Here is a 21,644-nt window from a genome sequence, read left to right on the forward strand (position 1 = left end):
TAAATCCAATTGTCCTGTTTTAAATAGTATTTAAATATATAAATTGCTGTTTTTAACATTGACTTCACTGAAGGATCGAACACTCTGAAATAAAAAAGAGACAACAGCACTCTGTGTTGTTTGTGGTTTGTTTATTGTGTTGGTCTGTTCATGTCTATAGAGATTATATACACAAATTAGTACAAGAAGAGTTATCCAAAAAAATTACACATTCAAATAACAAAAACAAAAACAAACCCTTATGAAAGAGATTTTAACACAAGTGTGTTTTCCCGTGAACTCTTTGCTGTGAACTTTAATTTTTTCTCCTTTTACATGTAGAAACTTACATTTTAAAGCACAAGCACACACTTATTTTAAGATCGTTTTCCAGTTAAGAAAGAACTGGTGCAGTGACATGAAAGCTACAGCAGACATAAAACCCCCAAAAACAAAAGTCAATCTGGTTTTTAGAAACCAGGACGAGTGGTATGAAAGATGCCTTTTCTCTTTGAACTGTTCAGACTGAGAGAAAAGGCACACAGCGAATCTACTCACGTCTATTCAAATAAATGTTTGTGCTATAACTGCAGTTACTTTGATTACAATAATTTATTATTTTATGCTCAGCTTTCTTCTGTAAAGATATCGACACCAGAAAGACCCCCACCACACAGAACGTGGAAAAACACACAACTCTTCACCTTTTTATTTAAACACTGAGTCTCACACTTCACTCCTCTCTCTCTCTCTCTCACTCACTCAAACTGCCTGAAGTAAAAGACAGAGGAAACAAAAGAAGACAGGGGAGGATTAAAGATATAACCCCACTGCACGCCAGTGACTTTAAGAGCGGCTATGAAGCGACGAGGCGTCTTAAGGCTCACAGATCTCAGTCTCCACCACAAACCTGTTCTCAAAGTGACGAATCTTGAAGCAGTTCAGAGCTTCACGCTTCTGCATACCTGTAAGAAAACCACAGCGCGTTCATACAGAGCTTTAAAGGAATAATCACATTTATTAAGACCCTAAGTCTCAAAACCAGAGAACACAGGGTTATTTGTATTAGTTACTGTAAAGAGATGAATGAACCATGTTCCTACCCAGGATTCTGTCTCTACGCTGCAGCTTGTATGTGTCTTTGCCCTGGCAGAGGTTGTAAATGAAGTATCCGAGCTGGTCGACATGCTGCAGGCGCTCGGTCACCATCATCTCCTCATGTACCAGGTAGGACTGGGGCAGGTAGGTGCCCGCCTGGACACAGAAAACAAAATAGGTTATAAGAGACTCTGTTTCCATTAAATGTTGAATTATTCCTTTAAAGCGTCAGTAACAGAGATCACTGAGCACAAACAGCATCTGAGTTAGGAGAAATCTGCAGCCTGAGATATCTGAACTTAAAGCCTGCTCTGTTACCTTGACGTTAACGAGCAGTTCCAGAAGGTCTCTGGGGGGCATGACGATGGAGGTGTTGAGCGGGATGACGTAGCACTTGTTCAGATTGAGATCCAGGTAAGCGGTCAACCTCTGAGACAAGAAACAACACGTAGAGACGAGGAAATTAGTCTTTACAACGACCACTGTACCAGTGTGAACCTTCCTAAGGTTTACTCAGACAAAAACAGCTGTTCTGAGCCAGTGTAGCTTCGACAGTTCCGTACAGAACAGAAGACAAAAACCTCTCACATGGTTTCTTTTACAGTTTGACGTCAGCAGCTCTCATTCATCGTTTGACCAATCACGTGTCTGCTGATCCTTTTAGGGGCCCAACCAACCAACTGTACTTCTACCTGTACTGGAGTACTTATATACACGTAAAGGATCAGAGTATTTCCTCCACTGCCTGCATTGAAATACTGATTTTCTATAACTGTTTACAGTGGAAAACATCAGAATCCAGCTCTAATCTTTCACTCTGATCAAACACAAACCACCTCATGTTTCTATTTTACAACAGAATTGAAAAACTTCTACTGATCAACAAACTAGCTCTTTATCCTTCTGCGTCTCACCCGCTGGAAGTCATGGACGATGTCTGCAGGGTCTCCGTCGTCGAACTCGGGCACGGGGACGTTGATGAGCTCCACCTGGTCCTTCTCCAGCACCTGGATCCTCTCCTCCAGCTGCCGCAGGTGGAATTGGTTCGGCAGCTCCACTTCCACCTGTAAACCAGTTCATGTTTGTCTCAGTCTGTGGTAATAAGTAACTTGATTTTGAACTGGAGTCTTTCCATTTTATTTTACTAATAGTTTATTTAACTATTACTCTCCATTTTTTATCTCATGGAGGTGAAAGGTGAACAATGGCCGCCTTGTACACCAAGAGACGTGCACAAACTCTACAGCTGCACAGCACAGAGTTTAAATACAACATTAACATGATTTGAAGTCTGACTCAATGTAGATACGTGTGACTGTGGTGTAGTGATGTACCTCATCTTCCTCAGGGATCATGTAGTCCTCCTCACGGTACTGCACCCCACAATAATACACCTGACCCCGCTGCTCAGACGAGACACAGAGGAAAAGACACACCAAGGTTATTTAACTCTGACCTTTCTGTCTGGTTACGGGTCTCAAATGAATTTTTAGCATCACAAAGCTCAGCTGCCAGTTTTTACTAACACACAGTCACTGCAGGTCTGACGAGCAGATCAAGAGTCATCAAATTCAAAAGTCATACAAGCTTGTATGTTTTCTTTACTTTAGTCTTTTCTACAATTATTATCATAAATTCTCTGTAAGCAACACATTTTATGATTCCAGTCCAGATTCCAGTAAAGATTATAGGTCATTTTCACACTTCTGTGCATCTAAAGTAATTAATTTAACCTGTTACTTTTACATTTAATAGATTTATATGAACAATTAAAAGAAGGGAATAAAAAGAGGTTTTGATTTTGAGCTGAAACTGTTTAGGACAGGTAGGAGAGAATGTGAGCGTTCACAGAGAAAGAAGTCTGTGTCAGATTAGACATCATCATCATCATCATTCTCTTCCTGAGTTTTATTTTCCTGCTCGTCCTCAGATACGGACACAGACGCGTCTCTGTTTCAGAGGATCTGTGTGTGTGTGTGGACACATTCCACATGACGGCGACCGACTGACAGAAAGAACAGCTGCATTGTTTGTTGTGTTTGGCTGAACAAAGTTCAGCTGCTCAGAAGATAAATCTAGATGTTTGTATTTTGGTTCTTTTCACTGAAATGGTGAACTGTGACCTTTAATCTCTGTGTAATTGCTACTTTAAACATGTCAGTGACTGACTAGACTTGGTGTCTATAAGTAGCTCTAACTTAACTATAAACCCAGATCTAGAGGAAAATTAACCCGCGTCTGTCACACTGAGCCTGACATGTCCTACAGTGGCCCCCTCTATAACTCTAGTAACAGCATGAGTTGACCTTTTTGTTTTTTAGACAAGTTGTCTTTGTATTCATGTCCGTCCTCATTTGGCTTCCTGGATCATCTTCAATCAAACACTTGCAGTAAACTACTGTACATTGGATGTTTTCAGAGCGAACACACATGAAGGTATGTCTTCCTGTGGTAACCTACGCCAGCTGCAGTAAGAGGGAGGGGTCTGTTTATCCAAACTGCACAGGTACAGTGGGTGGAGCATAAGCACTTGACATTAAAAACTGCTCTCAGCAGTTTACCTGCTCCAACCTGTCGGGTCACGTCAGTTCAGTTTGAAGATTTTATGTTTTTCTGAACATGGAGGTGAATTTGTTTTCAAAAATAATACCTCTTTATCAGTTACACCGAACTAATGCAGTGACCTACGGGGAGGTTTAGTTTTAGTTGACACTGCCCGTTTATTTTACCTCACTGTCGTAGGAGGTACTTTGCCACCATGGCTGGTGTAGGCTGCTCACCTCCAGGATGTGGTAGCGGTACACATAGGCTCCTGCAACCACCAAAGAAGCCAGCATGAGGGCCACACCCAGGTACGTGCACCAGCACCAGGCCCGGGACTGGCGACGAACTGGCAGAGCCACCTCAACATCCTGCAGCAGAGAAGATGAGGTGCAGATTAGACATAAAAGTTTTCATTCAAACAAGGTTCAGATGTACATTAGACATGAAACACAGTTCTGTCTTTTCACAGAAACGTGGCTCGCCAAGTTTAAACAATAAAGACAGGAGCACGAAGACAGAGACACAGAATCAACATTCACAAACTACAGCTGGGCAAAGTTACCAGTACGTACATTTACAACCACGTGTTCTTATGCACAGTTTGAAATTCACATAAAAAGAAACACAAACCAAAAAAACGAACACTGCAAAACCTTTTCTACACTTGGCCGAGGTGTACGGACAAACGTAAACGGACTCAAAGAAATAGTAGACAATATGTTGTCCCTAGCAGCATTAAACTGACAATCATCAGCGCATCAATGAACATGTAGAGTAGAATTTATGCCCGGTTCCCTCCAAACAGATATCATCAAATCCATCTTCTCCAAGGTTCCTCATCATTCGCATGTCTGACTTCCTTTTCATCTCATCTGCTCTGTCCTGCATGATGCTCAGAAAAGGAAAAGATCATTATAATAGTTAGGGTTGACTCTGACAGCTGCCCTTATTAGCCATGGTTTCAACACTCCCAGTTAAACATGTTTTTTACTTTGCAAAACGTCCCGTACTAAATAAATCTGGGTTCATTATAGAGTCTTTACAGACTGAATCTATTGACCCTAATATGGAAACTAGCGGTTCAAACCAACAGCCTCTGTCTGACCTGAGAACGACATGAAGGCCAGCCTGCCGGGAGCTGTGAACAACCCCTTTGTTTAAACTGGATGAAGGAGGCTTCACACAGCCACAGAGCGATTCATCACGATGCAAATCACAACGGAAACAAACAGAGACGCTGAAAATCCAACAAACAATAAAAAAGAAAAACCTAGTGCCTCACTAACACATAAAAATAACTAGATTTTAAAAAAAGAAAATGAACTTGAGTTAAAAATGTATGTTTGTTGGTGTGACACTGCTGAAAAGCTTGTCCAGGAGTGATGGTGGTAAAACCTGTTTTATGTCCTATTACAGTACTTTGTGCTGCAGTACAAATAAACTTTTGCTGCAGTGTGTGTGGACCTGACCAACCTCTGAGGGAAACCTGAGACTTTGAGCTGAGCTGAGCTGACAGAGGAAAGGAGGATTGTGGGCAAATATTCTTCAGTGCTGGAGTAACCAGGGCTTATCAGCAAAACATCAGCCGGTGGACACCGGCCAGGCGGATAAAGACATGTCTTCTTTCAGAACAAGCCATGACAACTCTCCTGCTTTCATGTCGTCCTGCTGAAAACCAAAGCGCTTTCACAGAGCGGGAGAAACCCAGTCTGAGGTCGGCGTGGAGGTAAACAGCCAGGAATCATTAAGGTGAGTGTGTCTGAAGCTCTGCTGCTCTGTTGTCGGTTTCCCTTCAGCGCCACAACGTCGTTTTAACTCAACCTTAGGTTTCCATTACAGAAACACTCACAAGAACTTTGTGTTTACTTACAACACACACTTTTCAAAGTACATGAGTCATTTCTGTGTAAAATTCTGGGTTTCAGAGGGTTCATTAGCAAAGGTTGTTTCAGTTACTGGTGAATAATTTCCAGGTAGGTTAAAAAAAAATCTCAAAAATGTCCATCACAGGCTGTCAGGTCCCAAACGTTTGGTTTCGACAGACCAACACTCCAGAAACTGTGAAAAAAAGCACTTCAACCTCACATTTGAGAGGTCAGACAACTTAAATAATGATTAACTAGTTTGTCCAATTAGTAGTGTTAAAGCACTCAATACCAAATTAACACTGAAAGTGTCAAAACACTGATTAACAGTTACAATGAAGTTTTAAAGGCAGGATAATTCTAGTTGACAAAACCTAAAACATAACTAATAAATCAAATAAAGATTTTAACATTGAATAAAGACATCAAAGATCATTTAAGAAATCAAGTTTATAATTGTGTCTTGCTTTTGCACATAATAAAGAGAAGACAACTATTAAAGATGTCTGACATTTCAGATTTCGTCTTTGCAACGTGTTTCTGAAAAACCAGACAAAACACCTAAGGTACAGCAGGAAACTAGCAGCTGTCACCGTTTTCAAAATGTCGTATCACATCTCCTCCCCAGAAGAAAGTCTGAAGGTGTTGTGATTAAGAGCTAAAGAGGTCCTTCCTCATAAATACATAAGATTAAAACTAATAATTATCTCTAGAATCTCAATAATTTGGGCACAGTGTAAATTTGGTCCCTGATAAACTCAAAAAGGTCCAAAAAATGAAGAGTTAAAAGAGTTCTTAACCAAAGAATAACACAATGAGTTTAACATTCATATTTGGATTTTCAGTTCAGTGAGAAAATGCATTTCAGTCAGCATTTTCTGAGAAACAGACAAACACTTTTAGGAGGAAACTGTCAGCTGTTTTTCAGAAACAGCTCAACAACGGACAGTCAGCTTTTTCTGAGCTTCATCTGAATTTACAGAAGGAAGAAGTATCATATATTGTGTGTAGAAGTGTTTCACTTCTGAAACCAACAATGACAAATACAGCGAACCAGTGACACAAGAGTTACTGGACACGGCCTGTGGTAGTTTAATACCACAACCCTAGTTCTTATTTTTCTTATAAGTTCCCTCCCAGGAGAATTCCCCTCTGGAGACAGTATCATGTCTGCTGATGTTACAGAGGATCCAGCTGCTGAAATCAGATTATGTGAATAGACTGGTGTTTAAGGACAATTCATTGTTTGTTCAATAAATGCAACATATTAGTAGTCGTGTAAAATAATCGTGATTATGATATTTCCCATAATGGAGCAGCCCTAGAAGAACGTTAAGAGAAGAGGAACTAAAGGAAAAGAGGAAGGTTTGAGCCTCATAGGAAAAAAAACAAGAAGTTGAGCGGCTAACACTCAACAGACAACAGCCCAGTGCAGCTTTGTTCACACCGGGGAAGAAAAGAGGAACTGAATATAAAAGAGGATGTCTTCACTCCCTGAACGGCAACAGAAGAATAATAAACGGCTCCGTTTAATGTGGAGACTTCCTGAGCTGCATCTGACAGGCAGGAGCTGGACCTTCAGCAGCAAACACACGTCAGTTACTGAGCAGCATTTAATTTATTATTAATGTGAGTTTGTTAAAGAACCAACCCGAACACAATGTGTGTTATTTTTCCACAGGGAGACCCAAACAGAACAGGGTCCAGAACGTGAAGCTCCTTTGATAAACCAATTAAATACCAAGAAATAAGTAAAACGTTGGTTAGAGGATGTGTTTCTGGTAAACGTGGTATGTTCGGGTTTTTCCCCACAGAAGGAACCTCCATTTGTGGGAAATTATAATATGATGGGAATTTATTCACTTCTTACTGTGGAACATACAATAAGAAAAGATTATAAAATTAGGTGCTGGTTATGTTTCTGTGGATCAAATGACAAACTGCTGAGGCTCCAGTTGGAACTGGTAGATTATTATTTCCAACTAAGTACAAATGTTGAGGAAAAAGTACAAAACATCCTAATGAGCAAAAGAAAAGAAAAATCTCTTACAGCTGCTAGTACAGCTAAGTACAGCAGCTGAATAACTCTTATTTGATGTTAGATGTTGTTAAAGCTCTGTGAATATTCTGTGTTTAAAATATATAACTGTAAATAAATCTGCTTTGCTGCTCGTTACAGAACAACGAGCTGAAGTGGTCTTGTTACAGGTTGGGTCCAATACATACGCATATACCCATAAACACATCACATTATCTTCTGAATCATAACGCAGCATCTTCCCTGTTTCACAACTCATCACCAACAAGACCCAACAAGCTTCCAGACAAACATTTCATAACTCTCACCTTTATATCAACAGTAAAGTAACGTCACAGAGCAGAGCAGGAACAATATGTACAGTCAGAAAACAAAAAGGTTGATTTACACGATTAAAGCTAAGAAAAGCTCCCTCTGTGGCTGTAGGTGGCAGAAATTCCCACTCTCTCGGGTTAGTTCATCTGGGCTGTATTCACTTCACGCAGTCTCGCTACAGCAGAGATCAATGACCGTCTTTGTGTGTGTCTGAGATGAATCAACCACCACTACATCAGCCACCCACAACAAACACAACACTTTACAGTTGGCAGTCTGAGCGCCACTATTTATCTATCCTCTACATCTTCACAGTCACAGTCATCACATTGGCTGTGTTAATACTGGACTCATTCAGGATTTACAGTAATGATTAAAGACTGAGGGCAAAGAGTCTTCGTGCCCAAACGGTGAAATACTGTCTGATTCCATAAACTGCTGCAGGCCCACACAGACTGTAGTTCTTTATGTGTCCGTTTCTCAGACTCATACGGCAGCTATCAAGTAACGCTTCTGTGCACACTGAAATAACTCGATGTGGACGCACACAGATCAGTTTGCACAGATGCACTTTTTCTGAGAATATGTGCAAAAGATTCATCTCTGGTTTCATCAAGGAATCCGTATTGGAGAGTTCCAATTAACATTGTGATTAATCAGAAATCTCATGTTTGAACAGACCAGCCTGCAGTGTCCTGAGCATCAGTCGACCTGAGAGCAGCTTGTGTTTCTGGAGACAGGTGATTATCAGTGTCCAGACCAGGTTTAATTTCAGTCTGCAGGAGGGACTACATGAAATTCATCCTGTGCTCTGACCTGCAAACATCCTCTATAGATGAACCAGAAAGGTGCTGAGCAGCCCAACACACCAAACACACACCATGGTCTCCTCCCGCGTCCATTTATGCATTTCACACACGGCAGCAGCCTCTGACAACAAGAGCAGTTACTTTACTATCACATTATATAACAGCATGTGACAAAAAAGCAGATCCTGAAATGTACGAAGCTAAAAAAAGCAAAGAGAGTTTTGATTCAGACAGACTGAGTCATCGACCTGTTAACTGTTGCAGTGTTAAACATAAGCATCACAACACTGCACATTTGGTCTGGGTGAACGTCGTTCTATCCTCCCTGTGTATCTGCCTGGTTGGTTAATCTTCCCTCTTCTTGGGTTTTAGTGGGTAGCACCCTGCAGGAGGCAGCTAATGTTCTCCGACTGAGTCTCTCACTGACTGATTATAGACCATAATCCTTTTCAAGCAGTCTGCAGGGTCAGAAGATAATCAGGGGACATGTAAGTATCTGAGGATTCTGGTTGTAATCTGCTAACGTAGGTATGTAAATGGTAATATTTTCACCTGCTGTCTATATTTCTAAAAAGAATTTAAAGGATTCTGCTGTCTCACAAAAAACAAAAAGTCTAAAAAAATCTTTAAAGCACCAACTTTTTCTCTTCTGGATCTTTGAATGTGTAATGTTGTTTATGTTCCGTGTTCAACAGCTCAGACCTGTTCTCATTGTCTGTGAGCTGAAAGTTTTAAACCTGTGGACCACACTTCTTTAACTTGACTTTTAACTTTAACTTTATACTCAAACTCTGCACAAACATGATGAACTAGTGAGGGAGACGAGGAGGAAGAAAAGATTTTCGGAGCCAGATGCAGTTTGGTTGTGATGAGGTGAAGCTGTGTGATTTGCATAAACAAAGCAGCAAACAGAGATGGAAATAATTTACATTTATTTAAATTTCAGAAGAAATCAACTGTTAACTGCTGTGGGAACAAGGAGTATCTCATCCAACTGTGATGACACAAACTAAAGATTAATCTGATGAATCACTTTAACTTAGCAGCACACAAGTGAAATAAAAGCAGCAAATTCTCATAAGTGAGAAAGAGATGAGGATTAGCATTTTGATTGTCCACCAGCTCTAACCCCTGTAGTGATGTGCAGTGCACCAAATCAGGATTATCTGATGATAAAAAACAGTGCAAAAATATACCTTGAGGTTAAAATATTTGACCTATTTTAGTGGAAACGTACAGCTACTGTGGTAACACGCAGTGTGCACTGAGCAGTATGGTGGTGTGGAGCTTGTCGACGCTGCATTTTGTATCAGGAAACTGATGATTTAATTTATTTCCTCTCCTTAGTCTAAATAGTCAATATAAACATATATTTTAGGTGATGATACATTTATTCCATTATCATACCCGGACATCACTGTGACCATGTCCTCACACTGTCATCAATGCAGATTTGAGTTTACACTGCAGCACTAATAGTGTCTTCCGACATTCGTATATGATCAATAATTTTCTCTTCACTGTGAGATAATGATGTTATTACTGGAGAAAACAGAATGAACTTCAGAGTGGATACTCTGAGAAATCTTGTTGCTTCAGGGTCTAAAGAAGCTTTCGCTCCATTTCCACCAAATGTCTGGGAGATCTGCACAGAATGAAGTTGAAGCCAGTGATAAGAATAATAATTCAACCAATTATCTATAATTGACTGTAAGTGCCCAGTAATTCTGAATAAGAGAACAAAGACGACGCAAAGTAAAAAACTGAAAATTAAATCTGCTCACCAACTTATTTGATTATTCTGAATCCTGAGAAACATAAACCCCTTTAACAGAGGAGAGGACAGTTCTGTGGATTGATCATCAGACATTTGTGTATATTTCAAAACAACTCATATATTAAAGTTCAAAAACACATCTAATAACTTCAGTTAATTAATGACGCGTTTGCCAGCAGACACAAAGTTCATCAGTTGTTTGCACATGAGTTTTTCCCAGAAGCATCAAATGAAACAAGTGTTTATGTGCAGTTCCTCTCAAATAAAGAGTGTTTAACAATGTGTCTCTGCTCCGACAATAAGACCAAAAATAAACTCAAATTTAATTTGATCATCACAAACTTCACATATATTCACTCACAACGATGTGTGTAACTAGAATTGGCAACATTAATATTTACACTGATGTGACCAGAGGACACAGAAAATAGGTAGATTAACTAGTAATAAGTAGATTAATGAAGCCTGTTTTAATATCGTTTATCATAAATGAAGACACATATTTAAGCACTTGAAGCTCCTCGTCATGTGCCAACGCAGGCTGAACGTTCACCTGCAGCATGCGGAGCTGGATTCTCAGCCGCTGATGTGATCTCTATTACACAGAGGTGACAGCTCAGCGTGACGTGTTAATGTGCTGTGCGATAAGCTCAGGTATCAGAACATGGCTACCTGCAGCTGAGCGGGTTGGAGCTTATTTTCATCATATTCTCTATGGGAGTTCTGCAGAAAAAGCCCATCTTTTATCCTGCTGTGTCTCAGTTCATTTCACTTTTTTCAACCCACATTTGTGAGTTTTTGTGTCTGTTACTTTTTCATCTTAAAGCTCTGTGTACAGGGAACATGTTTACACAGTACTAAAAGACGTCAGTAATTAGTACATTGTGTACTGTCAGAAGACTTGGTGAATAAATAAACTAATTTTCAATTGGGCATGTATCATGTAACTCAATACATGAACAATTTCTAAACATCTGCTGCTTTCCTTCTTTGCTTAATGTAGCTGGTCAGGTAGAATTTAAAGACGTCACTTTATTGCTATTATAAAAAGGAACGTCCAAAGGGCAACAGGAAGGATACAACACAACATATTAATAATAAAACATTGAAACAATGACACACAGTAAGTGCTGAAGGTCTAAAGTTCAGAGGGTTAAACAAGCTAAAATAACCAAATGTGCTGTTAAAAACAAGAAACACACTTTTGATGCTAATTAATATTCTCGATATTCCACAATAAAATAATGACTGGTAAGAAACAGCAGTGAGAGTAAAACAGAATACATACAGACAACTGAGGAAATCTGTGACGTTGTAATGCCTCTTAGAAAAAATACAAAGCCAGTTCCTAACGTAGCAGGGTTCATTAATGGATCTATAAACGAGCAGCACACTGACAAACACGACAGCAGGAAACAAAGTCAAACAGTGTTTAGTAGATACGGTGCTGATTGACCCTAATGACACCGAGTTAATCAGAGTGGAAACAGCACAATATGAGCTGATGTTACGTGTGGTAAATAAAGACTAACTCTTCTAACAAGGACAACCAGACGTGTTCAAGCTGAAGATTTGGACAGATAAACTATTATCTGTGGAGGAAATATTAAAACTTTGCTTCAGGCAAAAATAGATATTACACCTCAGGTTCTACAATTAGTCACAACCTGAAAATAAAACTATGTTGAGAAAGGATGAATCGATTTACTTTCAAATAAAAATGTCAAGTATTTCCCAGCAGCAGCTTCTTACATTATACACTGTGACACACAGACATATTTGGTTTCAGTTGTACAAAACTTCACCATAATGTGAGTGGGAAATTAAAACTAAAACCTTTTAGACAAAAGAAACAGACAAGTAGGCAAAACAATACAAGATGAATTAATCAAGAAAACAGGCGTCAGATTAATCAATAAAGAAAATAAATGAATGACACTCAAGCTTGATGTTCGACAAGATGAGACCTGCATGTTGGAACAAACCTGATATGAGTTTTCCATGGAAAACTAATCTGAGCATGCAGACGTGTTTAGCCTACATAGCCAGCTTTGTCTATTTTTTGTCTCTGTAAACAGACAGGAGGAGGTTTCTGACAAAATCCCTAAAATTAAAACATTAAAACTATAACAACAGTGTTTTAAAGTCCCGGAAAAGAAGGACAGTGTGCAGTAAAGAGCCTGGTTCTCCAATCGGTCGTAACATGAAACAATTAAGTTCAAGTTGGAACTGGGAATTTCTCTAAAAGCCCAGTAAAGGAAAGGAAAAGTGGAGGCGCAGAGAAACGGAAACTAAAAATTATTCAAGCTTTAACTGTGGTTTCTCAATAAATTTAAAACAATAAAAGTAGACTCATATTACAGTGGAGCTGTTTACAGTTCCCAGGTAACTACAGTGCAGGTAAACACACTGATCAAACATGTCAGAGTCGTGTCAGCAGAATGTTGTAGACACATGACCCTGATCGATCAAGATGATGTAGAACCATTTCTTATGTTGCACATCAGTTTTTTCTGTCCTGCAGCTGCACATATAATGTATGTCCACAGTGACAACATTAAACAGTTATTTGTCTATTTGCCCACTGTTGAAACCTGAGAGGGGGATTTCAGCATGAAAGAAAGAGACAAAAAAAGAAATACTGCCATACAAACAACACTAAACCAAACAGAAACTAAAATCACTCAAGCTTCGTTTGAAGATTACAGTTTTATTGTAGCTGTTTACTAGAACTAAATTAGTAGCAGATGTTTAGCAGTTGTGTTTCTAACATGAAAACACATTCACAGCTAACTTACGAGTTCAGACTGTTCAACCAGTGTGAAGACGTCACTTCAGGCACCTTCACAACTTCCTGACGCTTTATCAACACAACATGAGTAATCAATAAAATTAAATAAAATACACATTATTTGCAGCCCTACATCTGCTAGTGAGAGTTCATACATGAAGTCAGAACGTTGTTTGGAAAGTAAAGGATGCCAGACACTTTAATTTAATGTGTCACTTTTCTTGAGTGTTGGTCCGATCAGCTATTGATGGTTTGCCATTAATTTCCTACACAAAGTGCAGCATTGAGTCTGCAAAAGAAGTCTCTTTCCAGGAAAGGGTTGCTGCAGCAAATGATATCGTTTAAAGTATTGCATAGTGAATAAAGACTAATAAAGATAATTTCAGTAATGATCTGAATTGATCAGTTATGTACTTTCACACTGGTTGATGTCAGAAGGTGCAGAACTTTGAAAGGACTCTTTTCCTGAGTGAATTCTGAGTGTTTCACTACCAGTCATCATGTAAACACAAGCACTGGGTCTCTGACTGTGAGGAACATGGACACACAACTTCACATGAAAATCAGAATGTGACTCTACAGACTGTAACCGTAGCATCGGACTGACCTAGTCCTAGCAAGGTGCAGCTAACAACCGAATGAAGGATGACCCATCTCTGGGTTCTGTGCTGCAGATGAAACTTCACCCTCAGCAGGTTTTAAACTCCCCCAAACAACACAAATAAATGCAGAATGTGTCGTGTTAGCACCAACTTCAATCCCCAGAAGGAAAACATTAAGCTGCGATTATCGAGATAAGAGTCGGTCAGAGTGAAACTCAGAGGGGGAGGAGAAAACAAGTCTGACTATTGCTGCAGTCTGCTGCCACAATAACCACACAGGAAGACAGAGACACTTCTCAGCTCAGAGATAAACATCAAATGGCTCATAACGAAAGATTATATATAGTGAAGAGAGAACTGTATGTATTCTCCTCTGCAGCACAGCTACTGTACAAACTAACAGTAGCTGCAGTCAACAGCTCAGCTCTCTACTTCTGGAAATAAGCCTGTCTACCAAACAGAGCTGAGACTTCCTCTGAAGAAAACAGTGTTCACAACAGGGTGGAGTTTCTTTTTTGACTAGATTTACTGGGGAGAGGACAAGCCTCAGCAGGCAGCAGTTTAAAACCTGAGCAGCTTTTACAGAGTTGAATAATCTTGAGAGAATCATTGTTCAGCAGAGAGGAAAAATGTCCAGAAACTGGGAAGGACCACATAGACAAGAACTGGAGACAAAAGTAAAAGAAAGAGTACAGATAGAACATTTTAAAATGAAAATACTGCAGAGAAAGAAGTGTGAGCTCACAGCTCCACCAAAACCGCAACTTTAACACCATTAAACCAACCACATGTTGACATTTATATATATTTATTTATATAACTGTACCGTTCATCACATTTTCAACAACCATCCCTGTAATTAAAAATGGATAATTATGTACACGACTTCTCCTAACTTTTCATTTCTATCACACAGCGTGATTTCGTAGTGTGGACTTGTTTCTTCTCTGTTTCTAACTAACACAAAGGTTGACCGACGGTGGAACTCGTCACCTTCCCTGTTTGCTTTAAGATTAAGGAGTGGATCAGGACGTCAGTCGGTTATTTGCCAAGAGGACTAGAAATTCAGAAGCCTTCAGCTAAAATGTACCTGTGGACCTATTTTGCATGTGGGTGAGGGATATTTCCGCCTCATCAGTTTAAATTACTTTCTCTTTTGTAAGGGTGACACAGTTTGGACAAGCTGGACAAGAGCAAAGGTTTGGACTGGAGTAAGTTTTCTTTAAAAATTAAACCCCACTAGAGAAAACGGCACAAACTTTCCCATGTTGTCATGATGACTGAAAAACAGCCTGTTTAGTAGAAACGAACTGAGCCAAATGATGAAAGCAGCAGGAAATGAAGGTGTTTTCACTTTCAAGTGTACAAGTACTGACTACATATTAAAATGCTTCACATGTTTAACTTCTCTCTGCTGAAATAATGTGCAAAACGAAATTATTTTCGTTAAACAAACTGTTCAACATTAAGTTACCAAAGTGACATATTTAAAAAGAGAAAGCCCATGAATATGTTCAAACGTAATGATTAACCTTCCTAATAACCTTTAGCCCACAGTAACCTGACATAACAGCACAGACTTTCCACAAAACGTTTTAAAATACGAAGAACAACGTAAAACGACATAAATTAGCTTCAACATTAGCGACGTTTATCAGGAGATTTACAGAAAATGAGGAAGTAGCCATAACGACAATAAAGTAACGTTTACATGTCAGTGCAAAAAGTCCCAGTGTTTCTATTAAACGTTGCTTTCACCGTTTTAAAGTGTGCAAAAGTGGCAAAATACGGCAAAATACAGCAAAATACGAGGTAAGAGCTTAAATCAAACCGCGTTTTTAACTGCGTGATTCGGTGCGGAACTCAAAGCTATGTTAGCCGTTAGCAACGTTAGCCATTTTCTACTCACTTTGTCCTCCCCGGGAATAAGAGTTTCAGCGTCCTTCTTCACATCTTTCTGTGCCAAAGCGGTGTTAAAAGACACTTTAACCATCCTGGAACAAGTGTTGACAACGTTTTATCCGGACAAAATACGATACGAAGCCGAACAAAACAAACAAAACAGAGACGATTCGCTCCGAAGTGACTTGAGGCAGTTCGCTCTGCGCTTCGATCTGTTGTCGTGAGGGCAGCCGAGACAGCACGGCTTCCGGTGCGGCTTCAAAATAAAAGCTCCGCGGCCGAAACCTGGCAACCTTTGTCTCCACAAACAAGGTTGGCAGGTGTGTAGATGTAGAAATAAATCCATAAATAAATAGAAATAAAGAAATACAACCCAGGAGAAATACCTTTATATGGATATAAGTAAATGTAGTAATAACTGGATTTAAGGAAAAATACACTGCTCAAAAAAATAACACTTTTTAATCAGAAAGAATCCAGTAATTTACACTTCTGGGACATTAATGTGGTCAGTTAAGTAGCAGTAGGGTTGTTAATCAGTTTCAGCTGCTTTGGTGTTAATGAAACTAACGTCGGGTGAACTAGAGGGGCAAAAATAAGATGACGCCCAAATCAAGAGTGGTTTTACAGATGGAGGACGCTGATATTTTTTCCTTCTTCATCTTTCCTGACTGTTTCTCACTAGATTTGCATTTGACTAAGGTCGCTGTCACTACTGGTATCATGAGGTGATACCTGGACCCTACAGAGGTTGAACAGACTCCAACTCCTCCAGGTTGTCTCATCAGTACGTACCATTGACATAAGGTTTGCTGTGTCTCCCAGCACAGTCTCAAGAGCACAGAGGAGATTCTAGGAGACAGGTTACTGTAGGAGAGCTGGACAGGGCTGTAGAAGGTCCTTAAATCATCAACAGGACCAGTATCTTTGTGCAAGGAGGAACAAGATGAGCACTGTCAGAACAAAATGACCTCCAGCAGGCCACTGGCAGTAAATGTCTAACTAACAGTTAGAAACAGACTTCATGATAGTGGCCTGTGGCTCTGTGGGTCCTCTGCTCACTGCCAGGCACCGTAGAGCTTGGTTGGCATTTGCCATAGAACCCTAAAATTGGCAGGTCTGACACTGGGCCCCCGTGCTTTTCACAGATGAGAGCAAGTTCACTCTGAACACATGTGACAGACATGAAAGGTCGGAATAAGCCAGGCTAAACAACAGCACCCTGAGTGCCATTAGGTATCAGGATGAAATCCTTGGACCCACTATCAGACCCTACACTGGTGTAGTGGGTCCTGGGTGCCTCGTAGTGCCCGGCCTCATGTGAGGAGTGTATGCTGGCAGTTCCTGGAGGATGAAGGAATTGCTACCGTTGACTGACCCCCACGCTCACCTGACCTAAATCCACTAGAACACCTCTGGAACATTATGTTTTGGTCCATCCAAAGCTGCCAATGGTAGCACCTCAGACTGTCTGGGAGCTCAATGATGCCTTGGACCAGATCTGGGAGGAGATACCCCTGGGCATCATCCATCGTCTCAGTAGTAGTCAGGCATGCATGCATGTGAAGGCAATACAAAGGACCATTTAGAGTTTTTTCCCATTGAAATATGGTATGTTTTCAAAGTGTTCCTTTTATTTTTTCGAGCAGTTTAAATATAGAAACTAATGCATTTAGAAATAACATTATTCCTGTCAAATGCCTAAAGGACAGTACAGCTGTTATAAAAAATTGTAGTTTTAATTTTATTTAAATTTTTATTTTTTTAAAATAAAAAGTTTTGCTGTAGCCCTAAATTTAGTTTTACACTAATACAAATTTTAATTTTCCCGAAGCCAAATGAAACACACTCACAGTTTTATCTGTGAGAATGTGTATTCATTGTACAAATGAAGTTTGGCTGTTTAAATTTTGTTAAACAGAAAAAAACTAACTGAACACAGTCCACAGAATCATTCATTTCCATGCATCACAATACCTATCTGGCTCTGGCCATCAAAGTATTTTAAAAACTAGTGATCTTTTAAGAATGGAAACTAAAAATCATCATGTACATTCATGACAGAGAGATGTTCGTTTACTGAGCTCCTCTAGGGGGCGGTGCTGTGCATTCTACCTGAGATCAACTCAAGAAGAAGGAGGAGGGCGACGTCACTTCCTCTCTTGCGCAGAAGTGATGCAGAGGCAACTATGGCGGCGATTGTGGAGAAATCAACGAAAGAGCGGCTACTCTCTGTTTTAGATGATTTGGAGGTTTTATCTAGGTAAAGTGGGACTTTATGTATTATTTATTTTCACTGCGTCTACAGACGTATTAAAACAGTCATTTATTGTGCTGTAACCAGCTGCTTTCTGTCCTTCCTCTAACATTAGCCGTTGCTCGTGTGTTTCTGATTCAGGGAGCTGATCGAGATGTTGGCTCTGTCCAGGAGCCAGAAGCTGCCTCAGCCCGGAGAGGACACTCAGGTAACTCCTGAGAAACTAGACCCGGGCTAATGGTGAGGTGTGTCGTTTCCTCATTGCCTGTGTGTTTTGTCCTCAGATTCTGGAGCTGCTGGTACAGAGGGACCGGGAGTTCCAGGAGCTGATGGAGGTGGCTCAGCAGCAGGGGAAGGTGCACCAGGAGATGCAGCTGCTGGAGAAGGAGGTGGAGAAGAGAGACAGCGACATACAGCAGCTCCAGAAGCAGCTGAAGGAAGCCGAACACATACTGGTGGGTTGGTGCTTTACTTTAATACAAAGTGCGGCGTCTTCATGAACTTGTCCTGTGATGTTGCTGTGTGACGGTAATGGTGCATTCAGGGACAGGCCTAAACAGAACGGATACATTCAGAGAGCAAATGTTGTATCAGCGTGTATCCCAGCTGACACAGAGACATGTTAAATTCTGACAGAGAGATGAAATGCTCACAGAGACACTAAATAGTTATAAAGACATACTAAGTTATTTTAACCTATCAGAAAATGATTGCAAAGAGATTAAATGACCACACTATATTGTGCATGTTGGTCTGACATTGTTGTGTTTGTTATCGGAAGTGAACTTTAGAAGTTACTGTTTTATTGGACAAACAAATAAAGATTCATGTGTTTGATACACATCATTGTAGGTTCTTCTGTTGATGTAAGCCATCTCCTCTTCTGACTCTCTTTGTTTTTTTTTTAGGCCACTGCCGTTTACCAGGCGAAAGAGAAACTCAAATCCATTGAAAAAGCTAGGAAAGGTGGGCAGACACTCCCGATCAGGCTGCTGACTCTGGTTTTGTGTCTGATGGTTTGTCCATGAGCTAAAGTTATTTTTTTCATTCTGTGCAGGAAGCATCTCCTCAGAGGAAATAATCAAATATGCTCACAGGATCAGTGCCAGCAATGCTGTGTGTGCTCCTCTCAACTGGGTGCCAGGTAGGAACCAGGGAGATTTTCTTCTCCACTGTCGCCTAATGCTGCCCAGAGGGTTGTTTTGTGTTCTGTATAATTCTGTAATCTTAACTAGTTAAGTTGCATTGAGGTTATTTGTGTTCGGATTTGGTTACAGATAAACAGGATGAATTAAACTGAACCATGCTTTCTCTGCAGCTTGCGCTGGTTTCCTCTTGCTGTACTTCACTAACTGTTGACACTAATGTTTATCAGGAGATCCACGCCGACCCTACCCTACTGACCTGGAAATGCGGAGTGGGATGCTGGGTCACATGGCCAATCTGCCGACCAACGGGGTGAACGGACATCTGCCAGGTGACGCTCTGGCTGCTGGAAGGTTACCAGGTGAGTCCATCTGCAAATTTTGCACATTTTGTTTCAGAGTGATAAATACCAACATGTTCATGATTTCATGGTTCACTTCAAAAACAATGAGCTGAGGGACCCTACAGAGACCAGGGACCAGCTTCCCCTTTTTATCACATCCTCAAGATCCAGAAACTTGCTAAAGACCCATCACTGACAAGACATTTATTTGTATCCCAGTACAAAGACGACTGCTGTGCAGTCCACAGAATAACCTCCACCTCTGCTCTGTCTCCTCAGATGTCCTGACGCCTCACTATCCCTGGCAGTCCTCGGATGTCTCTGTGGGCATGCTGCCTCCTCACCACAGCAACGACTTCGGCCTGGAGCCTCCAGGTCACAACAAGGAGAACGAAGACGACGTGGAGGCCATGTCGACAGATTCCTCCAGCAGCAGCAGCGACTCTGACTAAAAGACTGAGCGTGTGTGTTCACCATGGAGCAACACATACAAGATGATGCACAGAGAACGACATGGTGTCAGCAACAGGTTTTAAAGAAGCAGTTCTGCATTTTGGGAACTAATCTGCTTCTTTTTTTCAGACGTTTAACATCACTCTTAGGTCTGCATATGATATGTGAAGCTACTGCTGCAGCCAGAGAAACTGTTTTATCATTACCTAATCTGTAAATGATTTTCTTGATTGATTGATTGATTGATTATTCTTTTGAGTTCATTTCACCTTCCTGAAGACCAAATTAATATCATTAGGTGTAACAGTCCAAAAGTCACAGATATTCAGTTTGCTACACTGTTAAGACAAGAAAAACAGTTTCTAATTTAAGAAGCAGGAACAACTTTAGATACATACAACATCGGACACATCTGCAGATTATTTTTTGGTTAAATCGACTAATAAATCAATGGTTTTCTGGTTCTGGCCTAAATGAAGCTCTCGTGTTAATTTATGGAACATTACCTGCTTCCAGTGTTTAAGCTAAGCTAACCAACTGCTGACTGTAGCTTTATATTTACTGTACAGACACAAGAGCACGATCAGCCTGTTTTTAAACAAGAAGAGAAAACTTGATGTTTCTACCGAAACACAGTTCAAACTAACACTGTTGGAAAGCTGTTCACATCACAGGCGTCATGTTTGTAAGTGACTTGACTTCTCCTGCTCTTTGGTGACACATTTTTGAAAGTGCGTGTGTGTAAATAAGCTTGTACATACTCAGCCTTGTAAATAAATACTTTGAATAGAAATTGTGTTTGTTTTTGCCTGTGGTCATCGGAGACTGGCCATCCTGTTGCTACCAGAATGTAAAAGAGTAAGAGTGTAAAGAAGAGTAGTTTCTGACTGTGAATTACAAAAAGAGACTGAGACTTTTTATGAAATGAGCTACAAAGGCAAAAGCAGAAACCAGGTGAAATGTAAACAACAGAAAGATGGAAGAAAATAGGCAGTTGTCTCCAGAATACGCTGAAAATAATTTTGCAGTTTACTTTTATGAGACAATCAAATCTCAGTAAAGACAGTACTTCAACGTGTCATGCTACATGTATGTGGCCTTGCTCATATTTCACATTTAAAACAGATTTGACCTTGTAATAGAGTATTTTACACTGTTGTAATTGTACTTTTACTCTAGTAAATCATCTATTTTCCCACCTCTGCTGATTTTGCTAAAGTAGGTCAAAAGCCACAGCAACAGTGCTGCGTTCAGGATCTCTGTGGAAAATCCCAACGTTTGAGTGTAGAAATGCTGTGTTACAAAAGAAGGTCCTGTATTCAGTTTAACATAATTAAACAGAAGTATTGGAAGTAAATGTTACTTAAAGTATATAAGTGAGGAAAAAGGTTTTTAGACCTTTACTCAACTACAATACAATGCCTCTTCTTCAAAGAAGGGAAATGGTTTGAATTTTACTCCTTTTTAACACATCAGTCACATTTTACTGTGTCAAAGTTATACAAGTAGTCTGGATATTCATATAAAAGGTATGTCTTTATTTATCTTTTATTAAAACATCAGTTGTTACATTTAACGCTGCAGATGGAGTCTTGTAAAAGTGGCACTGAAAAAGATATAATGCATCAAACGCATAATACGAATATTGTACCTTAAATCTTTCTGTTGATACGAATGCATCTCACCCACAATAGTCATTCTGGTTTGGAAAAATAAAAAAATATA

General features: G+C 40.0%; 2 protein-coding genes across 3 annotated transcripts; one reads left to right on the forward strand and one right to left on the reverse strand.

Moving 5' to 3' along the window:
- Positions 1 to 112: 112 nt before the first annotated feature.
- Positions 113 to 15,953, reverse strand: itm2bb (integral membrane protein 2Bb). Of its 2 annotated transcripts, none has more exons than XM_026376965.1 (7): positions 15,728 to 15,953; positions 3,807 to 3,989; positions 2,412 to 2,480; positions 1,992 to 2,141; positions 1,396 to 1,506; positions 1,083 to 1,233; positions 113 to 944 (listed from the first exon to the last, which is right to left on the reverse strand). In XM_026376965.1, exons 1-7 carry the CDS (start codon positions 15,809 to 15,811, stop codon positions 856 to 858), a joined length of 837 nt encoding a protein of 278 aa, XP_026232750.1. In that variant the 5' UTR covers positions 15,812 to 15,953; the 3' UTR covers positions 113 to 855. The 2 variants fall into 2 exon arrangements, with proteins under 2 accessions (XP_026232750.1, XP_026232751.1); XM_026376966.1 differs by having other exon boundaries at positions 804 to 944; positions 3,858 to 3,989; positions 15,728 to 15,952.
- Positions 15,954 to 17,784: 1,831 nt separating this feature from the next.
- On the forward strand, positions 17,785 to 20,706 carry med4 (mediator complex subunit 4). The gene is made up of 7 exons (XM_026376967.1): positions 17,785 to 17,983; positions 18,119 to 18,185; positions 18,262 to 18,432; positions 18,886 to 18,943; positions 19,035 to 19,121; positions 19,353 to 19,484; positions 19,746 to 20,706. The coding sequence occupies exons 1-7, from the start codon at positions 17,910 to 17,912 to the stop codon at positions 19,916 to 19,918; spliced, it is 762 nt and encodes a 253-aa protein (XP_026232752.1). The 5' UTR covers positions 17,785 to 17,909; the 3' UTR covers positions 19,919 to 20,706.
- The last annotated feature ends 938 nt before the right edge of the window (positions 20,707 to 21,644 follow it).

This window comes from Anabas testudineus, chromosome 21, assembly GCF_900324465.2.
Source record: "Anabas testudineus chromosome 21, fAnaTes1.2, whole genome shotgun sequence".
NCBI classification, from domain to species: domain Eukaryota; kingdom Metazoa; phylum Chordata; class Actinopteri; order Anabantiformes; family Anabantidae; genus Anabas; species Anabas testudineus.